The sequence below is a fragment of the Carettochelys insculpta genome, chromosome 4 (genome assembly GCF_033958435.1).
Source record: "Carettochelys insculpta isolate YL-2023 chromosome 4, ASM3395843v1, whole genome shotgun sequence".
In the NCBI taxonomy this organism is placed as follows: domain Eukaryota; kingdom Metazoa; phylum Chordata; order Testudines; family Carettochelyidae; genus Carettochelys; species Carettochelys insculpta.
This window is the reverse complement of record NC_134140.1, coordinates 52,240,071-52,262,834: the sequence shown is the minus strand read 5'-3', so window position 1 is coordinate 52,262,834 and position 22,764 is coordinate 52,240,071. Positions and strand designations below refer to the sequence as shown.

Sequence of the window (22,764 nt, the reverse complement as noted above, 5' to 3'; positions counted from 1 at the left end):
TTTTAATACTGTAGGAGAGGCTGATTACACTTAGACTTGTTTTTTGTAATATGTTAAGTATCTTTTGCATAAAAGCTTTAAACAATCTTAACAATACAATATTTTCAGTGAGAGTTAGTAAAATGTAATGGATGCATTCTAACATATGTCAAAGTGTGTAAAGGAAGATTCATAATGACTTCCTTTAGAATAAAGAAACTGATTTTCTCCGGGAAAATTACAAGGGATAAGACCTTGGGTAGTTTACTAAGAGCTTCTATTAGCACAGGGACTCATAGATTAATTTTCCTTTTCTCTGATTTTGTTAGAAAATACTTTCTGTAAAAATTCTGTTAGAAATTATGCAGTTTTCATGAGCCAAGGCCTATATGAAATATATAAACAAAAATAAAAGGTATAGCTCACTTACGGCTTTTACTATAGAAGAACAGTGTAAGAAAACTGTAGCTTCAAATTTTAATATAACTTTTTGGAAAGATTAGGGGCTGGTTTATACACAAAGTTGTAGTAACAAAGAGGAAGCCGTGCTAGTCTATACACTATCAAAACAAAAAGCAGTCAAGTAGCACTTTAAAGACTAGCAAAATGGTTTATTAGGTGAGCTTTCGTGGGACAGACCCACTTCTTCAGACCATAGCCAGACCAGAACAGACTCAATATTTAAGACACAGAGAACCAAAACAGTAAGCAAGGAGGACAAATCAGAAAAAGATAATCAAGGTGAGCAAATTAGAGAGTGGAGGGGTGGGGGGAAAGGTCAAGAACTGGATTGAGCCAAGTATGCAGACAAGCCCCTATAGTGACTCAGAAGGTTCCCATCACGATTTAAACCATGTGTTAATGTGCCAAATTTGAATATAAAAGCCAGCTCAGATGTTTCTCTTTCCAAAACGGAGCGATAATTCCTTTTCTGTAACACACATACCTTTAGGTCATTGACAGAATGCCCCATACCATTAAAATGTTGACTAACTGGTTTGTGGATCTGGAGTGTTTTGATGTCTGTTTTGTGCCCATTGACCCTTTGTCTAAGGGAGTTAGAAGTCTGTCCAATATACAAAGCACCTGGGCATTGTTGGCACTTGATGGCATATATGATGTTAGTAGAGGAGCACGAGAAAGTGCCTGTGATTCTGTGAGTAACCTGGTTAGGTCCAGTGATGGTATTTCCAGAGAAGATATGTGGACAAAGCTGGCAGTGGGCTTTGTTGCAGGGAAAGGTTCCAGGACTGGTATTCCTGGGGTATAGACTGTGGCTGTTAGTGAGGATCCTCATGAGGTTGGGAGGTTGTCTGTAGGAGAGAATGGGCATGTCACCCAGGGCCTTCTGGAGTGTAGCATCCTGATTAAGGATAGGTTGTAGGTCTTTAATAATTCGTTGCAGTGGTCTGAGTTGGGGGCTGTAAGTGATGACCAGTGGTGTTCTGTTGTTGGCTTTTTTGGGCTGATCTTGGAGTAGCTGGTTTCTGGATATTCGCCTGGCCCTGTCGAGTTGTTTTTTTACTTCTCCTGGTTGGTAATTCAGGTTTATGAATATTTGGTAAAGTTCTTGTAGTTTTCGGTCTCTGTCAGTTGGATCAGAGCAAATGCGATTGTACCTAAGAGCTTGACTGTAAACAATGGATCTAGTCACGTGTGCAGGATGGAAACTAGAAGGGTGTAGATAAGTATAGTGATCAGTAGGTTTTCGGTACAGTGACTGGATAGTCCGGTGGTAAGGGAGGGAGGTCTGTAAAATGTGGGTCGTAGTGAAAGTCTGGACTTCTATGTACAGTGCTTCCGCAACCGTGCTCAGGCTGACATTATACACAAACAATGCCAAATGAGACATAATCTGAACTATGCTGAACGCCATGCTGTCCAGAGTCTCAAAAATAACCAAGACATCATAATCAAACCAGCTGACAAAGGGGGTGCTGTTGTCATCCATCATGTGCCAACAATGCCCAGGTGCTTTGTATATTGGACAGACTTCTAACTCCCTTAGACAAAGGGTCAATGGGCACAAAACAGACATCAAAACACTCCAGATCCACAAACCAGTTAGTCAACATTTTAATGGCATGGGGCATTCTGTCAATGACCTAAAGTTATGTGTGTTACAGAAAAGGAATTATCGCTCCGTTTTGGAAAGAGAAACATCTGAGCCGGCTTTTATATTCAAATTCGGCACATTAACACATGGTTTAAATCATGATGGGAACTTTCTGAGTCACTATAGGGGCTTGTCTGCATACTTGGCTCAATCCAATTCTTGACCTCCCCGCCAACCCCTCCACTCTCTGATTTGCTCACCTTGATTATCTTTTTCTGATTTGTCCTCCTTGCTTACTGTTTTTGGTTCTCTGTGCCTTAAATATTGAGTCTGTTCTGGTCTGGCTATGGTCTGAAGAAGTGGGTCTGTCCCACGAAAGCTCACCTAATAAACCATTTTGCTAGTCTTTAAAGTGCTACTTGACTGCTTTTTGTTTTGAAAGTTGTAGTAGTTTAACTAAAGGTTAGAACAAGACAATTTTATGTGTGGATACTGTTTATAGTGATTTAAACTCTGTGTGTGTGTGTGTGTGTGTGTGTGTGTGTATTTAGCTTCACCTGCAAGTAACACCAGGCAGTCAACATATATGTTGTTGTGTGTAGGGCTGGTGTGTTCCAGATTACTGCAAGCTCTTTTAATGGAAGAACAGAGGTGATCATTTACAAAATATTCACTAATTTCTGCATCACATGGTTTTATAGAAAACTGTATTTTAGTCCTCAGAGTTCCATCCTAGCATGCATTGGGATCTCCTAAAGCCAGAAAGAAGGTCACTGAATGAGACTCTGCTCTGTTCTAATGCATTGGTCAGGAATCCAGAGGGTCTATTGCCAGGACACTGAAGAATTCAATGATTTTTTGTTTAGTTTGTTTTGCTTTCTATATTACCAATGGATATTTCTGATAACAAACGGTATTTTGGGATTACTCCTCCTGTTATGGGTGTATCGCTCTATTTGATAGTCTACTCTTCATTTTGAATACAGTTTTATAATCTTTCTTTTGGGTTCCACAATACAAAACAACAAAATTCATGTGTTAACAAAGGGCAAACTGCTGAAACTTGTTTGCCTGCTTCATATTGTTTAATACAAAAATATGCATGTAGCAAATGTATTTTCTAGCTTCTCACAAATGTTTACATGGCAGTCAGATTATATCAAAAATGATTGATTCAGAGAAAAGTACTGTATTTTTGTGCATGCAGTTGAGTGTAATTAATTTAGGCATAGAAACATTTGTTTACAAAAACTAAAAACATTTAAAAAGCAGTGTGTTTGTTTGAAGCAGGAGAGAAAAGAAGGGACCTAAAGTAAAGAGCTGAGCAGAGAAGTAAGAACTAAGTTTTACATTGAACTCTTTCTAAACAACCTTCTGTCTCAGTACCAGCCACATTCATTTGCTTAAATAATGTTTGCTGGGTGAGGACAATACACAAATGACAGTGAAGCAAAACTGTCAAAGTACATATTTTTGATCTCCTACCTTTGTGCTTGCCTAATATGATTATTTTGTTGGTGTGTCACAGAGTAGAAGATAACAGTCTATCCAATTGTACAAAATTTCTCCCTTCTGCAGTCTGAGGCTACGTCTACACATGAAGCCAACATCGAAATAGCTTATTTCGATGTAGCAACATCGAAATAGGCTATTTCGATGAATAACGTCTACACGTACTCCAGGGCTGGCAACGTCGATGTTCAACTTCGACGTTGTGCGGCACCACATCGAAATAGGCGCTGCGAGGTTACGTCTACACGCCAAAGTAGCACACATCGAAATAAGGGTGCCAGGCACAGCTGCAGACAGGGTCACAGGGCGGACTCAACAGCAAGCCGCTCCCTTAAAGGGCCCCTCCCAGACACAGTTGCACTAAACAACACAAGATCCACAGAGCCGACAACTGGTTGCAGACCCTGTGCCTGCAGCATGGATCCCCAGCTGCTGCAGCAGCAGCCAGAAGCCCTGGGCTAAGGGCTACTGCCCACGGTGACCATAGAGCCCCGCAGGGGCTGGAGAGAGAGCATCTCTCAACCCCACAGCTGATGGCCACCATGGAGGACCCGGCAATTTCGACGTTGCGGGACGCGGATCGTCTACACGGTCCCTACTTCGACGTTGAACGTCGAAGTAGGGCGCTATTCCGATCCCCTCATGGGGTTAGCGACTTCGATGTCTCGCCGCCTAACGTCGAAGTTAACTTCGACATAGCGCCCGATGCGTGCAGCTGCGACGGGCGCTATTTCGAAGTTAGTGCCCCTACTTCGAAGTAGCATGCACGTGTAGACACAGCTTGAGTGAGACATAAATGAATTCTGTTGTTGAGATGGTGGAAGAACTGCTCTTTCATTTGTACTGCTCTATCTAAAGTTCTTCTTTGATGTCTTGATTTTTGAGAAGAGGGAGGGAAAATATCCTGGTTGGATGCTCCTGTCCCATATAGTGTCCATATAGGAGAAGGGATGCTGGGATCATGTGCACCTCAGAAATGTTAGGGATGTGGTGTTTGTAAAGTGCAGGTAGGATGGAGGTAGAGATGGGGAAAGGGGTCGCTGAAGATAGGAATAGAAAATGAGAGAATGACTCCTCCACGTGCAGTACACTGGAGAGGAGAGAGAGAAGGAGTTCCTAGCAGGCTCCATAGGTCATAGTCTGGTAGAAAACCCAGACCTTTATCACAAGGGATTAGGATCAGAGCTCTTTGAGGAAGGTATGGAAGGACCTCAAACCCTAGAGTGGTTTGAACCACTGTAGTCTGGCACGCTCTGTTCCAGCAACATCTGTGGTCCGGCATGACTTTAGTTAGCTGAACGTTCACTTACCATGGGTGTGGCCAAGTTTCCCACAGTCCCATAAAGTTTGTTTACACCCTCCAGTCCTGGCTCTCAGTGTTCTGTGCTGTTATTTAGCCCTGATTTTCCCCTAAATGTCCTCTGAGAGCCCAACAGGCAGTGGAAATGTTGGTAATGCTACTAGATAATATTGACCTCTCATGGTTTGGCGAATTCTCTGGTTTCGCTCCGGTAGGGTCCTGAGGGTGCAAGACTAGAGAGGTTCAACCTGTATGAAGTTTAGTCTTCTCGCTACTTTACTATGTGTCTGGTAAATCTTTCACATTCTATAGCGCTGTAATCTCATATTTTAGGAAACAGTGCAAATACCCATGCCATATATTTATTTGTCTTCAGTTTCAAGCAAAACATTTGATATTCTTTTATTTAATCATTTTGTCTGCTATCCATTAGATGCCAAAGTGAGTGTGATAGCGCAAGTAAAACAGAAGGGTTTCTAAAGTGAGATTTATTTGTTTTTCATCCCCCATGAAATATAACCTGCCACATACAAAAATGAAAAACAGTGAAGAATCTGTTCTGTCCTTACCACACACATGTAACTCCATTTAACAGCAATGGTAGTAACATGCACTCGTTAACCCTTAGAATGCTGGCAATTTTCAGACTGCCAACCAAAAAAATGTCCAGGAGAACAGTTACGAATGTCCTTTGGAGAAAGTACAGCTTCATGCTATGCACTCAGGACTCTTGGATTCTCTTCTTGACACTGCTACAAACTCGCTGTATGATCCTGGGAAAATTGCGTAACCTTTCCTGACATTCAATTTACCCACCTCCATTGATGAAAAATAAAACTGATACAGTATCACTGGTTTTTCTCCTAAAATGGATTGGGATGCTCACATGAAAAGTGCTTAACACGAAGAGAAAGAGAATCTGTAATCAGAATCAGCCTTTTACTACAGAAGTTTGCCTGTGAATATAGTTTTGTGGTGGCATCTTGTTAGCGGGAAGAGAGTGATTTGCCTGACTCTGTGTTCTTTCCATCTTCCTCAGACTCCCACACTCTAATAACTTGTGCAGGACTATTGTTACCCAATGACTATATTTTTTTAAGTATAAACTTCCACACAAGTGGAAAATGTGAAGTGAAGCTTGTCATTCTAAAAAGAAATTAAAGATCTCAGGGTGTGCACAAGTCCATTCAAAAAGTCAGTTTGCCAGGGCATAATTTACAGTCACCCATTTGCACATCTTTGAAGCTGCCTACTTTGATACCTTCAAGCATGTGATTTGTCAGGACAGCCTTGTGGTTGGTGGGCAATCGAAGTTTGCTGTTGTGGACTGAAATGACCCAGAACAAACTCGGTAGTTAGTCTTCTTTATTGCTGAAATCAATAAGCAGATACGTGGTAAGTGCTGACAGTTCTTATGTGAGGAGTGAAAAGTAGAAGTGTCCACTCCTTGAACCTGCAGTGTGTTACAGCCCAGGAGTTTTGTTTTGTTTTGTTTTGTTTTGTTTTGTTTTGTTTTGTTTGATAAAGAATTGGTTGCTCTGCCTTGTAGTATAATGCATAATTTAAATCGTTGCAATATATTTCCCTTGTCCTTATGTTTCAATATCAGAGAGAAGAGATGAATATACATATGTTGCCATCTAAACAATCAGATACAAAGACAAGTTGTGGAAACTTCCCTTGCACTGGTCAGTGCTTACTCATGTGGGTAACCTTACTGATCTCAGAGGGCACTAAGTGCTCACCAGGACGGCAAGAGATACAGTCAAACAGATGAAGATGTAGGGGACTTGTAAAGACACCTTAATTAAAATTTAAGAAAATGTTCATTCAAATATCACACTAAGGCCCTGACCTTTCAATGTGATGAGCCCAGCTGAAGTTATGGGGCATACAGGTTCATTCATATGAATGACCATGACAGAACACAGCCTGATCCAGTGTACCATGTTTTTCTTTAAATTCTGGACTTCCCTGCAGAGAGAAACGTTCCAGAAACTTAAGTTAGTTGTCCCAGATTTATTGATGTTTCAGCCCCTTTAAAGGCCCAATTCTGAAAACTCTGGGTGTAATACAGTCCTACTGTAGTACTGCAACTAGTTTCATTGGAACCAGTGAAAATACTCATATTAATAAGAATGATAGCCACTAAATGGCTGCAATATTGGGCTGAAATTTAGCAGCATGATAAAAAGGGGTTTACAACATTTGTGAATTTCAGAATAATCAACAACTCCAGATCCAAATCTTCAGACAGTAATTTGAGGTCAGCCCTATATGGATTTATTTTCATGAAGAAGAAATGTAAACTTACTTTGTGTTCAGGGAGTCACAAGATTTAAATTGTTTTATGAGCATGAAAATGGATATCTTGTGACAGAAACAGTGAAGAGAGACTCATTGTCAAAATCTGGCTCATAAAGCCAGTTGCCTGTCCATTAGCTTGTTTATATTATTTCTGTTGGCTTGCTACTGGAGAGTAATCAGAAAATAAGCCATGCTAAATCATAGCTGCCATCAAGTTTGTATGATAACTATGAAAGCTATGTCACAAAAATCCCATGAAATTCCTCCCTCCCAACCCCATGCTCTTATCTTTGCTTTTACATAGTTGTTTACTCTGTCTACTCTTATGTGTCTCTTAGTGTTGAGTCAATAAGCCGATGTGTCTCATTTCTTACAGATGATAAAATGATGAAACTCTCTCTCCCTATGGAACTAACTCCAGTCATGCCATCTCCACTGATCCTGCATAGAATGTACCTTGCACCCTGAACTATTATGACATGTCTCTAGCAATCAGAAAGAGAAGCTGGGAAGAACATGTGACTCAGTGGATGGGCTTGCCTTCTAATTCTGTAGAGTATAATACAGCATGTCATCATGGACTTGTAGCTGATCACTTTCAGGCAAGTATGGAAAGAGATGAAGTTCTAAATGTGGACCGTAAAGAAAAATGTGCTTCTTTACCAGACTACTGTCATGGTGGAGAACTTATTGGTTTTCCTGCGAAACTGCTTAGCAACATTTCAAAAGAGGTGGATGAAAATGATAACCATGAGGACGAGGAGCATTTTTTTTCCTTGGAGGCCAGCACAGAAACTTTGGTCTGTATTTCTGACGATGGTGATGATGACGACGATGACTTTTCAAATTTGGGTTTGGATAAAGTTAACCACCACTTCACTACTATTGGAAGGAAACTAACAGATGAAGTGACGAGTTTAGGAGGAGCAGGTTCCTTAACAAAGATGGTAGCAATAATGAAAACAGACAGGGAATCTAAAATTTCTGAAACAATAGATGATATTAATGAACCTGACTATGACACAGTCCCCAAAGAAGAGAAGGGCAAGGAGGACATTTGTGGCAGTATTACGAAAAGCCTGGAGCTTTATAATTATAAAGGTTTAAATGAAGTAATAGATGCCCCAGGAGAAAATGTCTCCAGTTCTCTGAATGTGAAGGAAATTATGCCTGAGAAACAGCTGGTTCATACTGCTGTAATTGCACAACAGCGTAGGAAATCTGATGTTCCTAAAGATGGACAAGAAAAGGCTGACTGCAATGTGGCCCAGGGTGAGTTTTTGCCTGCTGTGTATACTGGCAGTGGTAGGCAACCATTCTCAAAGACAGATTCTAGCAACTATTTTGTACAATCTACTCCCAGTTCCCATATAATGCCAGTGGAAAATGGACTGGATGAAAGGGGTTTCACAGAACCTCAAGTGGTTCCTCAAAACAAATGTCTTACAAGTGTCAGCCCAGTGGAAGGCACACACTGTTTTTATTTGAAGGATAGTCTGTCTACCCAAGACTCTACAGACAGTCAAGTGAAACTGCGCAAAAGAAAGGTAAGATGCACACGAGTTACAGGGTTTGGTTTTAGTTTTTGTCAACCTTTTCAAAGGTAATCTCAGGTCTGATTTATTGAAGGATTAAGGTAAATATCACTGATCTCTGTGAGCAACCTCTCTGGGTTCCCTGGTGTGTGTGTGTGTGGTTCTTTCAGCACCAACTATCAGAGTTTGTCTTTAGATGCAAGTTATTTCTGCAGCTGTATGTATTTAAACAGGATGGGGAGGAAACGTCACAAACTTTTAAAAGAAATTATAAAATGTGTCTGTTACTGGTGCTGTGAAGCACAGAGAGCATCTGTTTGAGTCCCAGCATAGTCCCACGAGAGAGTTCTCACAAAAAAAGTGCTGCTGGTATGAGGATAGCAGAAACTCTTCATGTTTTCAGACTCAGAGCAACAAGAGAATTACCCTGTCTCTCCAGAGAATAATTCAGAGGCTCTAAGGGCCAGAGTCCACACTCCCAGCAGGAGCAAAACACCTATTAACTTACATAGGAGGGGTTTTGCTCCCCAGGAACTGCAGAATTGGGCCCAGGTCTGTTTCTGCAAACTGTGTGGATTAGGGCCTGTCTATGCAGTATATTAGTACAGGGGTATGAATTCCAGTATACACGAGTGTGCTGCATATTAGCTGGCTAGGGTGGGTCCTTGTGGACTCACTAACAATTCCCTAATGTGTATTAATTTAGTCCTGTTTCAAACCATAATATATTAATGCACATTAGCTAACTTTTTGTGAGTACCAATAGAGTCCATACAAGTCAAGTAGTACATCACACACACACACACATACCCCCAAGCATGCACTAACATACTATGTAAATAAGCCTTTATTCTTTGCAGCTACCTCATATTGGTGGCTCTTCTCTTTGCCTAACTGATGGCATCCACACTGAGCAAAAATGCCCAGCTCGTCGTGTCTTTTTCAGCAATCTGGTTTCTATGAAATTGTGGTTTTTCCATCAGATGAGATCTTCGGTGTCTCAGTGGTTGTTTCACTAAATCAAAACCTCTAAAGCATGAGCCAGCATGTGCAAACCACTGTATGCCAACACAACATACAGAGTTGTGGCTATCACTCTCAAGTATGCTGGTAACGTTAACCACAGTAAGATGTTATGGTTAGAACAAGCTTCATGTAGCTCTTACAAAAGGCACTAGACACTCTCATGTCCAGTCATGTTTCAATGTCAAATGCTGTACTTCATAGCTCTGTAATGACTGTTAAAGTAAGTTAAAGTCATACTATTTGTGACTTAGCTCTATTAGTTCAACCTTTCCTTTTTATTTCTACCTGACTTGCCATTGTTGCCCCCAAAATCCTAACTGTATCACACATATCTCTCTGTATATATAGGTCAAATACAGTGAGTGTCTGTATATCATTCCATAAGGAAGATCAGAACATGGAGTCATTAGTATTGGCTAGTACAGTTATGATGCTTTCAGTAATTCTGTTTTCAGTATGCTAATTCTGGGCTTTGCATCATTCAGATGGTCAGACCGGTCAGTTGGGGGATAAGCCACACAGTCAAGAACTGATTTCCATAGATTTTGAACAACAATTTCACCAAATGGTGCTGCTAATTTTGGTGCATCTATAATTTACCCAGCTAAACAGATTAGTTTTACAGCATATGAATATATTCCTATTGTTTGAGAGGATATCATTATTTTAAAATAATGCAATAATGTGTGATTAGTAATGCCCACAATGGGATTTCAATGCGATGTGATCTAATTAAGATGTTTCCATCTGACATGTATGCAGTAAGGCAATGTCTAGATTACAACAATTTGTCAACAGAAGTTTTTGTTGGAAGATAGCGAACTTCCCAGCCACTCTCTCGACAAAACAGCCAACCGGAAGCACAGCATACAGGGCCGCCTGGTGTCCCTGAAGCCCTATATGTAGACAGAGCGCCCCCCAGAATGTCCAGAATGGTTGTGTCAGCAAAACCCTCTAGTGTGCACATAGCCATAGAATAGCATATATGTAATAGGAGTATGATGAATATTTTTAAATGCCGCGTGCAGCATGAGTATACTTGCGGTTTGTGGTTGCAACTATGGGTATTTTAAAAGCAGGAGTCTTTATAGATCTAGGTAAGACTGCAGTAGAAGACACTGGGTTTTGAGCTCTTGCAGGAAGGCAAGCAAACTAGAGAGGGAGCAAGTCAAGAGACCGCTGAAGAGGAGAGTGGAAGAAGTCTCAGGGTGAAGTGGCAACCACATGGAAGAGAAGAAACTGGAAATCATAGGCAGGCAGGAATCGAAAAGGGGTTAGGTTCCAAAGAGTGATCGAACCTGGAGACTTTGGGGGAGAGCCAACGGGATCCTGCTTCAAGGAACTTTGTTTAATCTGTTTGTGAAAAAGTTTGATTGAAGGGAAGAGGTCTGATCTGCTGCTGCTTTCTAGTATGAATATTCTGACTCTTCAGATGTCCAGGTCATGTTGTTAACTTGGTTCCCATCTCAATGGTTTTATCATTTATCATTTAAATCAAATCTTATAATATTTTACGAGTTTGATATTGTCCATCTCTAGGGGTAAAAATCTCTAATAACAATGTGCCATGTTTCTAAGCTAACAATGAAACCCGCTTTTATAACTAGAACAAAACATTGGAAAGAAAACAGACTTGAAACTGAACCCATCCATAAAAATCAAGTGTTTGTTTTGCAGTGGCTGGGAGACTAAAGGGATTGGTAATGGGATATGGAGCCTTTTCTCTTAAGGTCAGCAGTTCAACCTAACCTAAATATAGCGGTTAGGAACTAACACACACCACAATCTGATGGCTGTTTGCTGTCCAATATGAAATAAATGTGATGGTGTCAGTCCCAAGCCCAACAAATAAGTGTCCTCATCACTAAAAGTAAAATAGGTGCTTGAGGGTCAGATTTTAAAGTTATTTAGGCTCCTATGTGCTTTTGAATATTCCACTAGGCCCCTATCTGCTTCTTTGGATTCCTTAAATATGTTTAGAAATTTGGCCCTTACTGACATAAAATATAGTAATTTAAAGTGAGATGTCAAATAATGTATAGATATGACAAGTAAACTAGAGATGCTTCCTGCATCTTCAGATTAAACCACCCTGGTGTGATAGAGTGGGGAATCTTGTTCTGCTGTTGCCTATGCTGTATCTGGTCTGTAAATAAATACAGGATACAGTCTGCAAGGCTGCAGGTCTGTCACATTTCACCAGCACTAACTTCCACTTCATAATTTGTTTTAACTAAAACAGATATATACTGTCACAGTTTAACTCACTGGAGATGTTTGAACCGGCAGGAGCCCCCTCTGTTATAAATGGAAAGGAGCAGTCATTACAACATGCTTCATGATGCTGGTAATTGCCTCTTCGCTGGAATCATCAGAAGTCATATTTTCTGAGAGAGGCTTGCTGAGCAGGTGCCTTTATTGTTATGGCAGTAATTGTGCATGGCGGCTGATTAGTATGGTATTTGAGTAGTTGAGTGTGGTATTTGAGTAGCTTCACTGTGTCATGTTGAGTGTGTAGTATTGATGTCTACTAGCAGCATTACACATCAGAAAACTAAATGACTGAATATGCGTTGTGAGCCTAACTAATCTAACTGTGTGTCTGCACAGGGTGAAGTAAAACATGGAAATTATTTGATCCCATTTTTATAGAGGTTTGAGAAAACAGACCATCACTTCTTATCTAGATATCTAAAGAGATGCCCCAAATGTCTGGGTTATTCAGTTCAATGGTGGATCAGACTTTGAATGCTCTGTCAGTGTTAGAGGACCCTAGGAACCAATTTCAAAACCTTTCTTGACTAGTACTGTTAGCTCTGATGCTTCCCTCTGGAACTTACAGAGTTGGAAGGTCAGTAGCTTCAGCTCAGATTGCAGTTGCATAATTTCATGAGTAGCATTGCAAGACCTACGCTACTCTTACATGGGACAAAAGAACTCAGCAAGCTCAGAAATTCTGTTAGACCTTATGGGAGATATGTGACATCTGGTAAATTGGCAGAAGGTTAACAAGAGTTTGAGCAACAAAGTATATCAATGTGGAGATATGGAACTCTTGACTGTAGCTTTGCTATAAAATCTGTGTCTTCTGAGGCCGTACTAGACTTCAGTGCCAAGATCTGAGAGCAGCCAGGGTATGAGAGCAGAATGGGTCGTGCCAGGAGCTGTATAAAGTTAAGGGTGGTTTAAGAGATGACTAAACTGAACAGTTTTGTCTTGCACATTTTTTTTCTTCAGTCTCTCTCTAAAACGTACATCACTAGCAGTGGAATTTGCCTTGAATGCACACATCTCTGGTTGGGGTGTAGAATTGCAGCCTCAAGACAATTTTGCCTTAGGCTGACAAATGAGGTGCCTTTCTAAATTACCCCCATATTAGAAGAACAATGGAGCATGAGGAGGGGCTCTTATTACAGTTGACTTTTCAGAACTGGACTGTGGAGGAAAAACAAGAATGTAGGTTTCTGTCTAGAGAGAAAAAAAAACGTGATTGTCATTGCAAAATCTCTAATGTTTGGAAATATTTCTTGTTCATGGGAGACCACAACATGTTTGTGTAAATTATTATTATCACCTTCATGGAAGAAGCTTACCAGAAGCAGGTAGTGGCTGCTTGTTGTCCTAGCAACAGCTCCAGTTTTGTGACATTTCCTCTTTAATTAAGTGTTTCGAAATAAGGCTGACTCCAATGATTTGGCGTTTTAACTAATGGCAAAAATCTTTTGAAAAACAATGTGGTGCAAAATATAAGAATTTTTATTTTACATTTATGCCCAGTATAATCAAAAATCTTAAACCCCATGGAAAAATCTCATGCCAGAAATATGACTAATAGCTTCAGCACAGAACGGCATGTGTACGAGTGATCTAAGAGATGGAAAAAGCAGAAAAGGTGGAGGACTAGAATTATGGGATAAACTTTCAATAGGGGGAACCACAAATGAGTACACATGCATCCACCCACCGCACATCCCTGTCCTTCCCCCATGTGGATATGAAAATGGAGTAATTATGCCAACAAACTGGTACTTAGCAGAGCCCTTAAATAGCATATTTCATCTTCAAAGGACTTTTCCCAGATAACTAAGCTAAATTTAGGTCAGTGTTCAATATTGATTTAGGAATGAATGCAGCTTCGCATAAGCAGATTCAGGGCATGTCAGGTGTGCTTGCATTTTGTAGGCATACATGTTATACCTGAATCTGTAAGCCTGACACTATCTTTAAAAAGTATTTTCCAAGAGTAGAACAGTCAGAAGTATGTAAGTCCCCTTTTCAAAAATGTTTTAGACATCAGACCTCTGTCTCATAGACAGTAAATGGGACTTAGGCCTCTTGAGCGTAGATTTTTAAAGGCACCAAAACATGCATGCAGGCAATTTGTAGGATCTTCAAAATCATGCAGCCCCGAACTGGCTTTTGAAAATGGGAATTAGGTGTCTGTCTGAAGGAGCTAAGCCTTAAAATGCTAAGGAGGGCAATGCCTTCTAAAAATACAACGTAAAAGAGAGATCCAGTTTACAAGGGGTTATTAAACTTGGCTGCATAAAGAAGTGTTTGTAAAACTGATTGTGAAAGAAAACGGGGAAAAGCCTAGGAAATAAGACACATTCCCTCCCTCTCTCTTTCTCTCTCTCTCACTCTCAGAACACACCAGGACGTTTTCTGTTTGTAAAAAGTCCCAGAGGAACTCCAGCACACTAGGCAGTACACACCCTGGGTAAATCTAGGCTGTCATAGCAAAATGTAGTTTAAGACCAAAATTTCAGAAAATGCCACGTGGAACTACACAACCAAATAGATTGTTACATGTCAAAATGGTCACTTGCACATGCAGTTGTCAAATGTGTATCCTCAGCTGTGGTAATATTATGTACTTCTGCATGTATTTGCATTAGTAACTAACAGCAGTTCTCTGAAAATCTGGTATTTCTAATTATAATTATACATCCCTCAAAATACTTCAGATCTTCGCAATCCGGCTTACAGAGCATTGTGTAGAAAGGGTGGGTAACCTGTTGAGAAGAAAATACAGAAAACACCACAGCACTGAAACAAACATTCACTTCCCCTGGAATCTCAAACCAGTGCCTTCAGAAGTTTCTGAAACAAACAGAGGTGGAAAAAGTACCGAAAAAGTTACTTGAGAACAAGTGCAGTTACTTTCACTTCTGGGGACTTGAGTACTATAAAGATGTGATGTGTGTGTGTGTGTGTGTGTGTGTGCACGCATGTCCATGTGTACTTTTACTCAAGTAGCTTTCCAGAGGGACACTGGTGACTTCTACTTAAGTATACCCCCCCCAACGCAGCTGTACTTTTAATCAAGTAACTTTTGGGGTACTTTTTCCACATCTGGAAACACATAAATGTTTCATTGTTTTTCAGCTAATGAATACTGTACAGCCACAATCAACATTTGCTTCATTACCGTGAGGTGACCTGTTTTTATGGGATTTCTGAACTATCCCAAAGCAGGATAATTCAGGAACTTCTAAGAATAGATTTTCTTCTGATATTTTAGATAACTCAGATAAACTTTGGATCAGCATTTGAACTTTTGATGGTTTATTCAAGTTGACCATGAACTCCAAACCTTTTCTGGCTTCCTTAACTCAATTCTATGTGAAGCTTCTGTCTCACTATATAGGCTACTATTTGTGCTAAATTCGTATGTTTGACAAGACTACAGATGGTGAGAGGAAGTGCTGGTTAATTAACTGTGGCCCATTGAATGAAATACCAGCTTGATAACTATTGGCTCTAGGAAAAGTAGCTGATGTAGTGTTCTTGAGTACATAAAATGTTTGAGAGACAAGATAGATCAGATAATATCCAGGGCCGGGGACCGGGGGTCTGGGGAAACTCCCCACCAGTGCCCAAGGCCCTGCGCGTCCCCTGCTTTGCCCTCTCATTAGCACCCCCAGCAACAGGGACAAAGGATTTCTTGGAGGTGGGGGTTGCGTGTGGCGATGGCAGCGGTAGGGATTACTGCCACCCCTGTACTCACCACGTGGGCGGCAGGAGCGGAAGCCGGCTGTGCCGTGCCTCACCACCTTCCTTACCCGCTACGCCTCACTTCTGAGCAACAGTGGTTACCGGAGCATCTCAGTTACCACCACTTGTGGAGAAGCGAGGTGCAGCAGGCCAGGAGGGTGGCATGGTGTGGAGGAATGGAGCACTCTGCCGCTCCCAACACTGACCTGGTGAGTGCCGGGGGAGGCGACCCCTTGCTGCTGCTGCTGCTGCCAGTGCTGCAGACAACCCCTGGCCCTAGGTAATCCCCCTGCCCACCCTCAGCCACAAGTAATCCTTCACCCTCCAGTCCATAAGACAGCTGTGGCATCTGCCAATGGGCCCCAAAAAGCCTGCGGCCTGGGGCAGCCAACCCTGTTCACCCTAAGGATGGGACAGCTCTGGTAATAACTTATGTTAAATCAAATTCTGTTGGTGAAAAGAGAGCTTTTGAGTTCCACAGAATTCTTCTTCAGGTCTCAGGTCTACCTGAAATGTTTGTCACTTCCACATGGTACCTTTTTTAAGTGTTATTAAAGCCTAGAATATTGCTCTTGGGGAAGATTCTGCTTCTATTTGATTAGACCCAAGCAAACTACAATGAACAATTTAACTGATGAATTCATCACTATTTCTGTTAGCAAATTATTTGTGATCAGATGTTACTTTTCTCAAACTCGTTGTGTATTATTGGATGAATGAGTGATGCAAACAAATTTCAATGTACAATTATTTGTTATGTACTGTGCCGATTGCTTTCAGTGTTTGCCCTTCGCAAGTCTCTCTTAGGCTACGTCTACACGTGCACCCAACTTCGAAATAGCTTATTTCGATGTTGCGACATCGAAATAGGCTATTTCGATGAATAACGTCTACACGTCCTCCAGGGCTGGCAACGTCGATGTTCAACTTCGACGTTGCGCAGCCCGACATCGAAATAGGCGCAGCGAGGGAACGTCTACACGTCAAAGTAGCACACATCGAAATAAGGGAGCCAGGCACAGCTGCAGACAGGGTCACGGGGCGGACTCAACAGCAAGTCGCTCCCTTAAAGGGCCCCTCCCAGACACACTTTCATTAAACAGTGCAAGATACACAGAGCCAACAACTAGTTGCAGACCCTGTATATGCAGCACGGACCCCCAGCTGCAGCAGCAGCAGCCAGAAGCCCTGGGCTAAGGGCTGCTGCCCACGGTGACCACAGAGCCCCGCAAGGGCTGGAGAGAGAGTATCTCTCAACCCCCCAGCTGATGGCCGCCATGGAGGACCCCGCTATTTCGATGTTGCGGGACGCGGATCGTCTACACGTCCCTACTTCGATGTTGAACGTCGAAGTAGGGCGCTATTCCCATCCGCTCATGGGGTTAGCGACTTCGACGTCTCGCCGCCTAACGTCGATTTCAACTTCGAAATAGCGCCCAACACGTGTAGACGTGACGGGCGCTATTTCGAAGTTACTGCCGCTACTTCGAAGTAGCGTGCACGTGTAGACGCAGCCTTAATGTTGTAATACCATCTGTCTCTGAGTCCTACAGTGAAGATCAGTTCAAAGCAAGATAGGTAGGAGACTTGTTCAGGCGAGCATATAAGGGTGTGCATAGGATGACCATGAAACTCTTAAGCTAGGACTCAGAACATGAGACATATGTATTCTGATTTGGCTAAAAGGAATTGAATATTTATCCATTTCTAAAATTCAGACTGCAATTGATGGACTTTGAGAGTCAGCTAGGGGAATTTAGAGACAGAGAGGTAGCCATGTTAGTCTGTATTCTATCAAAAGAGAAAAGCAGTCATGAGGCGCTTTAAAGACTTACAAAATAATTTATTAGGTGATGAGCTTTCGTGGGACAAACCCACTTCTTCAGATCATAGCCCATACCAGAACAGACTCAATATATAAAGCACAGAGGTCCAAAAATTGTTATCAAGGTTGAAAAATCAGAAAAATGGTTATCCAGGTAGGCATATTTTTGGACCTCTGTGCTTTATATATTGAGTCTATTCTGGTATGGCTATGATCTGAAGAAGTGGGTCTGTCCCATGAAAGCTCATCACCCAATGAATTATTTTGTTAGTCTTTAAAGCGCTACATCACTGCTTTTTTCTAGGGGAATTTAATAACTGAAGAAGACCAAGTGTATTTCAACCTAGACTATTGTCAGTGGATCTCCTTGGAACGTCAGGTATTCATTTATATACACGTCTCACAGTTCATGCTTTCCTCCAAAAATACTTCTGAAGTTTTAATACTTATAATTAGTACTTATAATACCAATATAATGATGGAGCATTCCAACAAAGGGGAAAATAGTGTACTTGCCAACCAGTCATGTATGTTTGCAGATTCTGAGGGATACAAGACAGGCTATTCTTAAAAATAAAATTATTACAAAATACTGAGCATCTGAAGTTGCCATTGGGTGACACCAGCTCAGCAATGTTAAGCACCAAATTGTCTAAGTTTAAGCATGTGTAGTCCCATTGTCTTCAATGGCTTTGCTCATGTTCTTAAACCAGGAAATATGCTTTACTACCTTGATGAATCTGGTTCTTAGTAATGATTATTCACCTTGTACTGCAGTGGTCCATTCTACAGAAATGGGGGAAAAACTGGCAAAAGAAAAATTAATTACCAGTGACTGTTATTTTTTATTTCTATTATCTCTACAGTCACAAGGCATCAGAATGGCCATTTGCAGAGACATATTTAAAAAATGAGATCATAGAAGTAGTTTTCACATCATTCAAACTAAATCTGTTCTATTTTGAGCTTGGCACTGGAAGCAACGTTTTGTGATGTTTACTATGGAACATGGCAAATCTAAATACTAACAATTGGTACATACGTTTTTTAAAATGTAAGCCGAAATAAGGGAGAATTTGTTCTTATGTGTGCATTTCAGATATTGCATTTGTTGTGTTTTTAAATTCTATCATTAATTTTCATTTTCCCTACTTACTTTTCTGAGGTGTTGAGAAAGCTTAGGGAACATTTTCCCCCTGTGGCCAAAACTAACAATAACTTTAGTCTGCGTTATGCACAGCAACCTTTATAATATTTAGAGTTAATTAAACATCCCAGATTATAAGCTCTGAGAGGGCAGTTGTAACTCCATTCATTCTCAAAGCTATATTCTGCAGCATCAAGCACAGATGTGTAACTATTACTGAAGTGTACTGTTGCTTCACCACAAAAAATTTGCTGCCTTGCATTTAAGCATTAAACAGCTATAATTTTAAAGGCATCTGTAAGACTCTGGCAACAACTACAAGTAAAGCAAACTTAATGTGATTGTACAGTTTTTAAAATGAAACAAAATATTTCTCCTAAATTTATCTAGCCAATATTGAAGGCAAGTTACAGAAGTATATAATAACTTGATTACAAAATTAGTTGAAAGGAAAAAAAAAAATTTCTCTCATTTTGCCACAGTAACCAAGTTAATTACTAGAATTCATAGGGCAGGGGATTGTGCTTCTAATATGATGAGATGACCGTGTATTTTTTTTCTGGTAGCTTATGTAAAAATGTATCAAATATTATCTCTGTCCACTTGGAGGCTAAAGACCGCTTTCCCACAGACATCCATTGTGTTTGGATTTAAGTCTGATGGATTCCAAACAATCTGAAAAGTTTTTAAAACAAGCTCTGAACAGAAAGCAGTCATTAATGGGATGATTGCCAGTGTAACCTTTATGCAAATTTTACTTTGACACATTTTTGTGACAGTGTTCAGCTATAAATTTTAAGGGCTGCCAATTTTGTCTAGACTGCAAACCAAGAGCCATAAAATGACTGCGGTACATTTAGCTATGCGCCAGTTGATTTTCAGCTGCCTAAAATGGTAATACATGTATTTGTATTTATACATGGTTTGCAGGTCATATACGAGTGAAGTGAAACTCTATGGTCAATGCATTGAGCTATTCTTAAACATAAATCTGAAGACTTTTTCCTGTGTGGAGCAATATTATAGGAAGCAATCTTTTATAATTCTTCCCTAAAGAGGTCGGTCCAGCTGCATAATGACTAAGGGTTTGATCTTTCGTGTCTCTGTAAATTAATTTGCCAATCCTTCTTTCTTTACACTGTATCAGTGCAAAATACTTGTTCATTTAAATTGCATATGAAATTGATTGAGGCCCTGTTTCAGCAAATCAGTTATGCCTGTACTTAATGTTAGTCACCTAAGCTGTGTCTACACTACAAAGTTTTGTCAACAGAGGAGGCCACACTACGAAGGTGTTCTGTCTAGAATCTGTTGACAGAGCACAACCTTTTTCCCAGAAGAGTTCTGTCTGGAAAGTTTGAGGCATAACGCCTCTGTAGACAGATTCTGTCAACAGGAAAATAGTGTCAAAGTAAAATTTGCGTAAAGGTTACACTGGCAATCATCCCATTAATGACTGCTTTCTGTTGACAGAGGGCTTACTGTTCACCAGGCAGTCCCATTTGCAGAGCTTCTGGTTGGCTGCTCTCTGTTGACAAAGGGCTTTGACAAGGGGAGCCCCTATTACGTGTGGACATGTTCTGTAGACAGAGGTTCTGTCAGGACATATCTGTCGACAGAATTCCTTAGTATAGATACAGCTCTAGAGATGTCCCACCAATTTAAATTTGAAAAAGGTCTATTCAAGGTAACAGAGGCACCACAACCATATGCACGTTACAGTTGATGGTTCCAAGTCACCAGTATGAAGACGTTCCACTAGGGCTGGGTTAGGACATAGCCTAGGCATGTGCCTAAGGCCTGGTTCATGACAGGCTAGGTAACCTGAACTCCTGCTGGTCTGGTTTACATACTGGTGCAGGAGCCAGCCCAATGGCAGCAGCAAGTAAAAAAAGCTGTGGATGCCTCAGCGGCCACTCATATTTGGCCTTGCAGGTCTCTGTTATGATGGCACCCACATACCAGGCCACAATTCTATTCACTCAATTTTGGGCCTGCTGTTACCCCGCCATGACAGAGAACCATAGCACCAAATGGAAGGGTCCATCCTCCCCATTTTCCCAGCTCCTGCCCTGCCTCACTCTACTTCCAGTGCACCATGTCTCCTCTGCTCAGGTCACAGGACTTGCTCAGTGACTGTTGCAAAGCATGCTACAAATACAGGGAGTCGTGATGCGGGTCCATGGGGGGAGCTTGCAGGCCAGGGAGAGGGTCTGTAGGGATAGATTTGAATGGGTTTGCCTAGGGTAGGTTAAGACGGCCCTTCTCCTGCTTTAAACATAAACACAACATACATAAAGGCCATGCTAAGCATCAAGGAACATGAACCTGAGTTTGGTGTCCTCTTTGTCTTGTGAGGGATCACCATAGCATTAGGCCCTGAACCATTTTTTATTGGTCACATACATGACTACCAGTGAAGGAAAATAAGTGCAATGTTACGAAGTTGGCAAACCAAGGTTGCTTCACTAGCTGGCCCTCTCAGAGGAGTCAGTCAATACAGTGCTTGTAACCTAGCAGCTATTTCTCATCTGGTCTGATATGGCAATTTAATTATAACTGTTGACCCCAGCTGTGACTGGATAAGGAAAGATTACACAAGGACGGAAGGAACCTAGTTAGAAAAGTGGGCATAGGAAAAATGAGACAGGGAGGCCACTCTCTGGGAAGGGCCTGCAAAGGCAGTCTGAAGAAGGCCACAGAGAGGGAATTAATCCCTGTTGTAGGTCATGGAAAGAGTGCAAGGAACAGTGATTAGCTTGGTGTTTCAGCTGAGAAAGAAGGAGCTGAGAGGACCAAAGGAGAAGCCAAACGTGTGAGAATCAGAGGAGAGGCTGTGTCAGCCATAGACTGTGGGGAAGCGGCACCAGGGGCTCAGAGGTAGAAAATGGTTCAGGGAAACAACCGTATGTACAAAGGAACAGATTTAGCTCCTCAACGTAGGGTGAGTCAGTCACAGACAGAATCAGACGGTTGACCTTCATAGCCAAGAGAAGATCAACAGTGACCAAAGAGATGAAGTTTCTGATAGTGTCATGCCCTGATATAAGAAGGAACTATGGTGGTAAATTGAACAGCTTGTAGTCATCAGCTCAAATTATTATGGAAATTTCCCAAATATGGGTAACTAAGCCTTAAGCCTAGTACATGACTCAAGTAACCAGGCCAGATACTGGGCAAGCTCACAAGAGACACCAGGAAAGCAAATATCTCCCTTCCACTCTCACAAAGAAAAATGAAGGCATCCCATGCCTTGGCGGGAACTTCAGCCCGAAGTCTCATGTGGTTTCCAGTTGTATTTCTCTATGGTGCAGAGGACAGGACATTGCTTGAAGGAGCTTATGAATGCCCTCCCCTGCTTCACACCCCTCTTACTACAGACTGCTGTGTAGGGACCCATACTATAGAGAGGTTGTATTGAATACCACCCCACCTACTGGAATGAAACAACCCTATTACTGCACTCCAGGTACTGTGCATAGGTTTAGAAGATAAGCTGGATTTGATAATAATTAATTATCATTAATTATGAATTAATAATTAATTCATTATTCCTCTAAGAGAAAAAGATGGAAAATACTAGACTACATAGGTAAGGAGGTAAAATATATAGCAAAATGAAACTGGAGCCTTTTTCCTGGAGCCTTCACTACTGTATAGTAATTGCAGTTCATTGAGATATTGCAGATCAGGGAATATTAGACTTCTACCACAATTTTGGTTTTAATTAGCTTACCTTGCACAGTCCTCAAATTTGCATACATTTTGAGGTTTGCAACACACAGTTTTTTCCCATTAATGCAATAGATCCCATTTATCTGAGTTGATTGTGTCTGGGGCTCGGATTGTCAGCCCAGTATATTGATGACTGTAATGTAGTTGCAGCAAAATGTCTGGTTATCGAAAAACTTATCAGGAATGGCATAATACTTCAGTGTCTATGTTGTTCCAGCAAATTTCTCTTAAACAAATAGGTCTTCTCTGGCTTTTCCAAATTGCCACAATTAATATAGGTCCATTATTAGTTTTCTGAGATATTCCATGTCTTGTCCACAACTCAGCCACAATTATTTGACAATC

At 41.1% G+C, this 22,764-nt stretch overlaps 1 protein-coding gene across 1 annotated transcript in view; it reads left to right on the top strand.

The window, feature by feature from the left end:
- DLC1 (DLC1 Rho GTPase activating protein) overlaps positions 1–22,764 on the top strand; it is a 354,065-nt gene that overhangs the window by 8,637 nt on the left and 322,664 nt on the right. The window contains exon 2 of the mRNA XM_074992829.1: positions 7,531–8,701. Within this exon, the coding sequence (XP_074848930.1) occupies positions 7,634–8,701 (1,068 nt within the window). The 5' untranslated portion in view covers positions 7,531–7,633. The remainder of the gene's footprint in view (positions 1–7,530; positions 8,702–22,764) is intronic.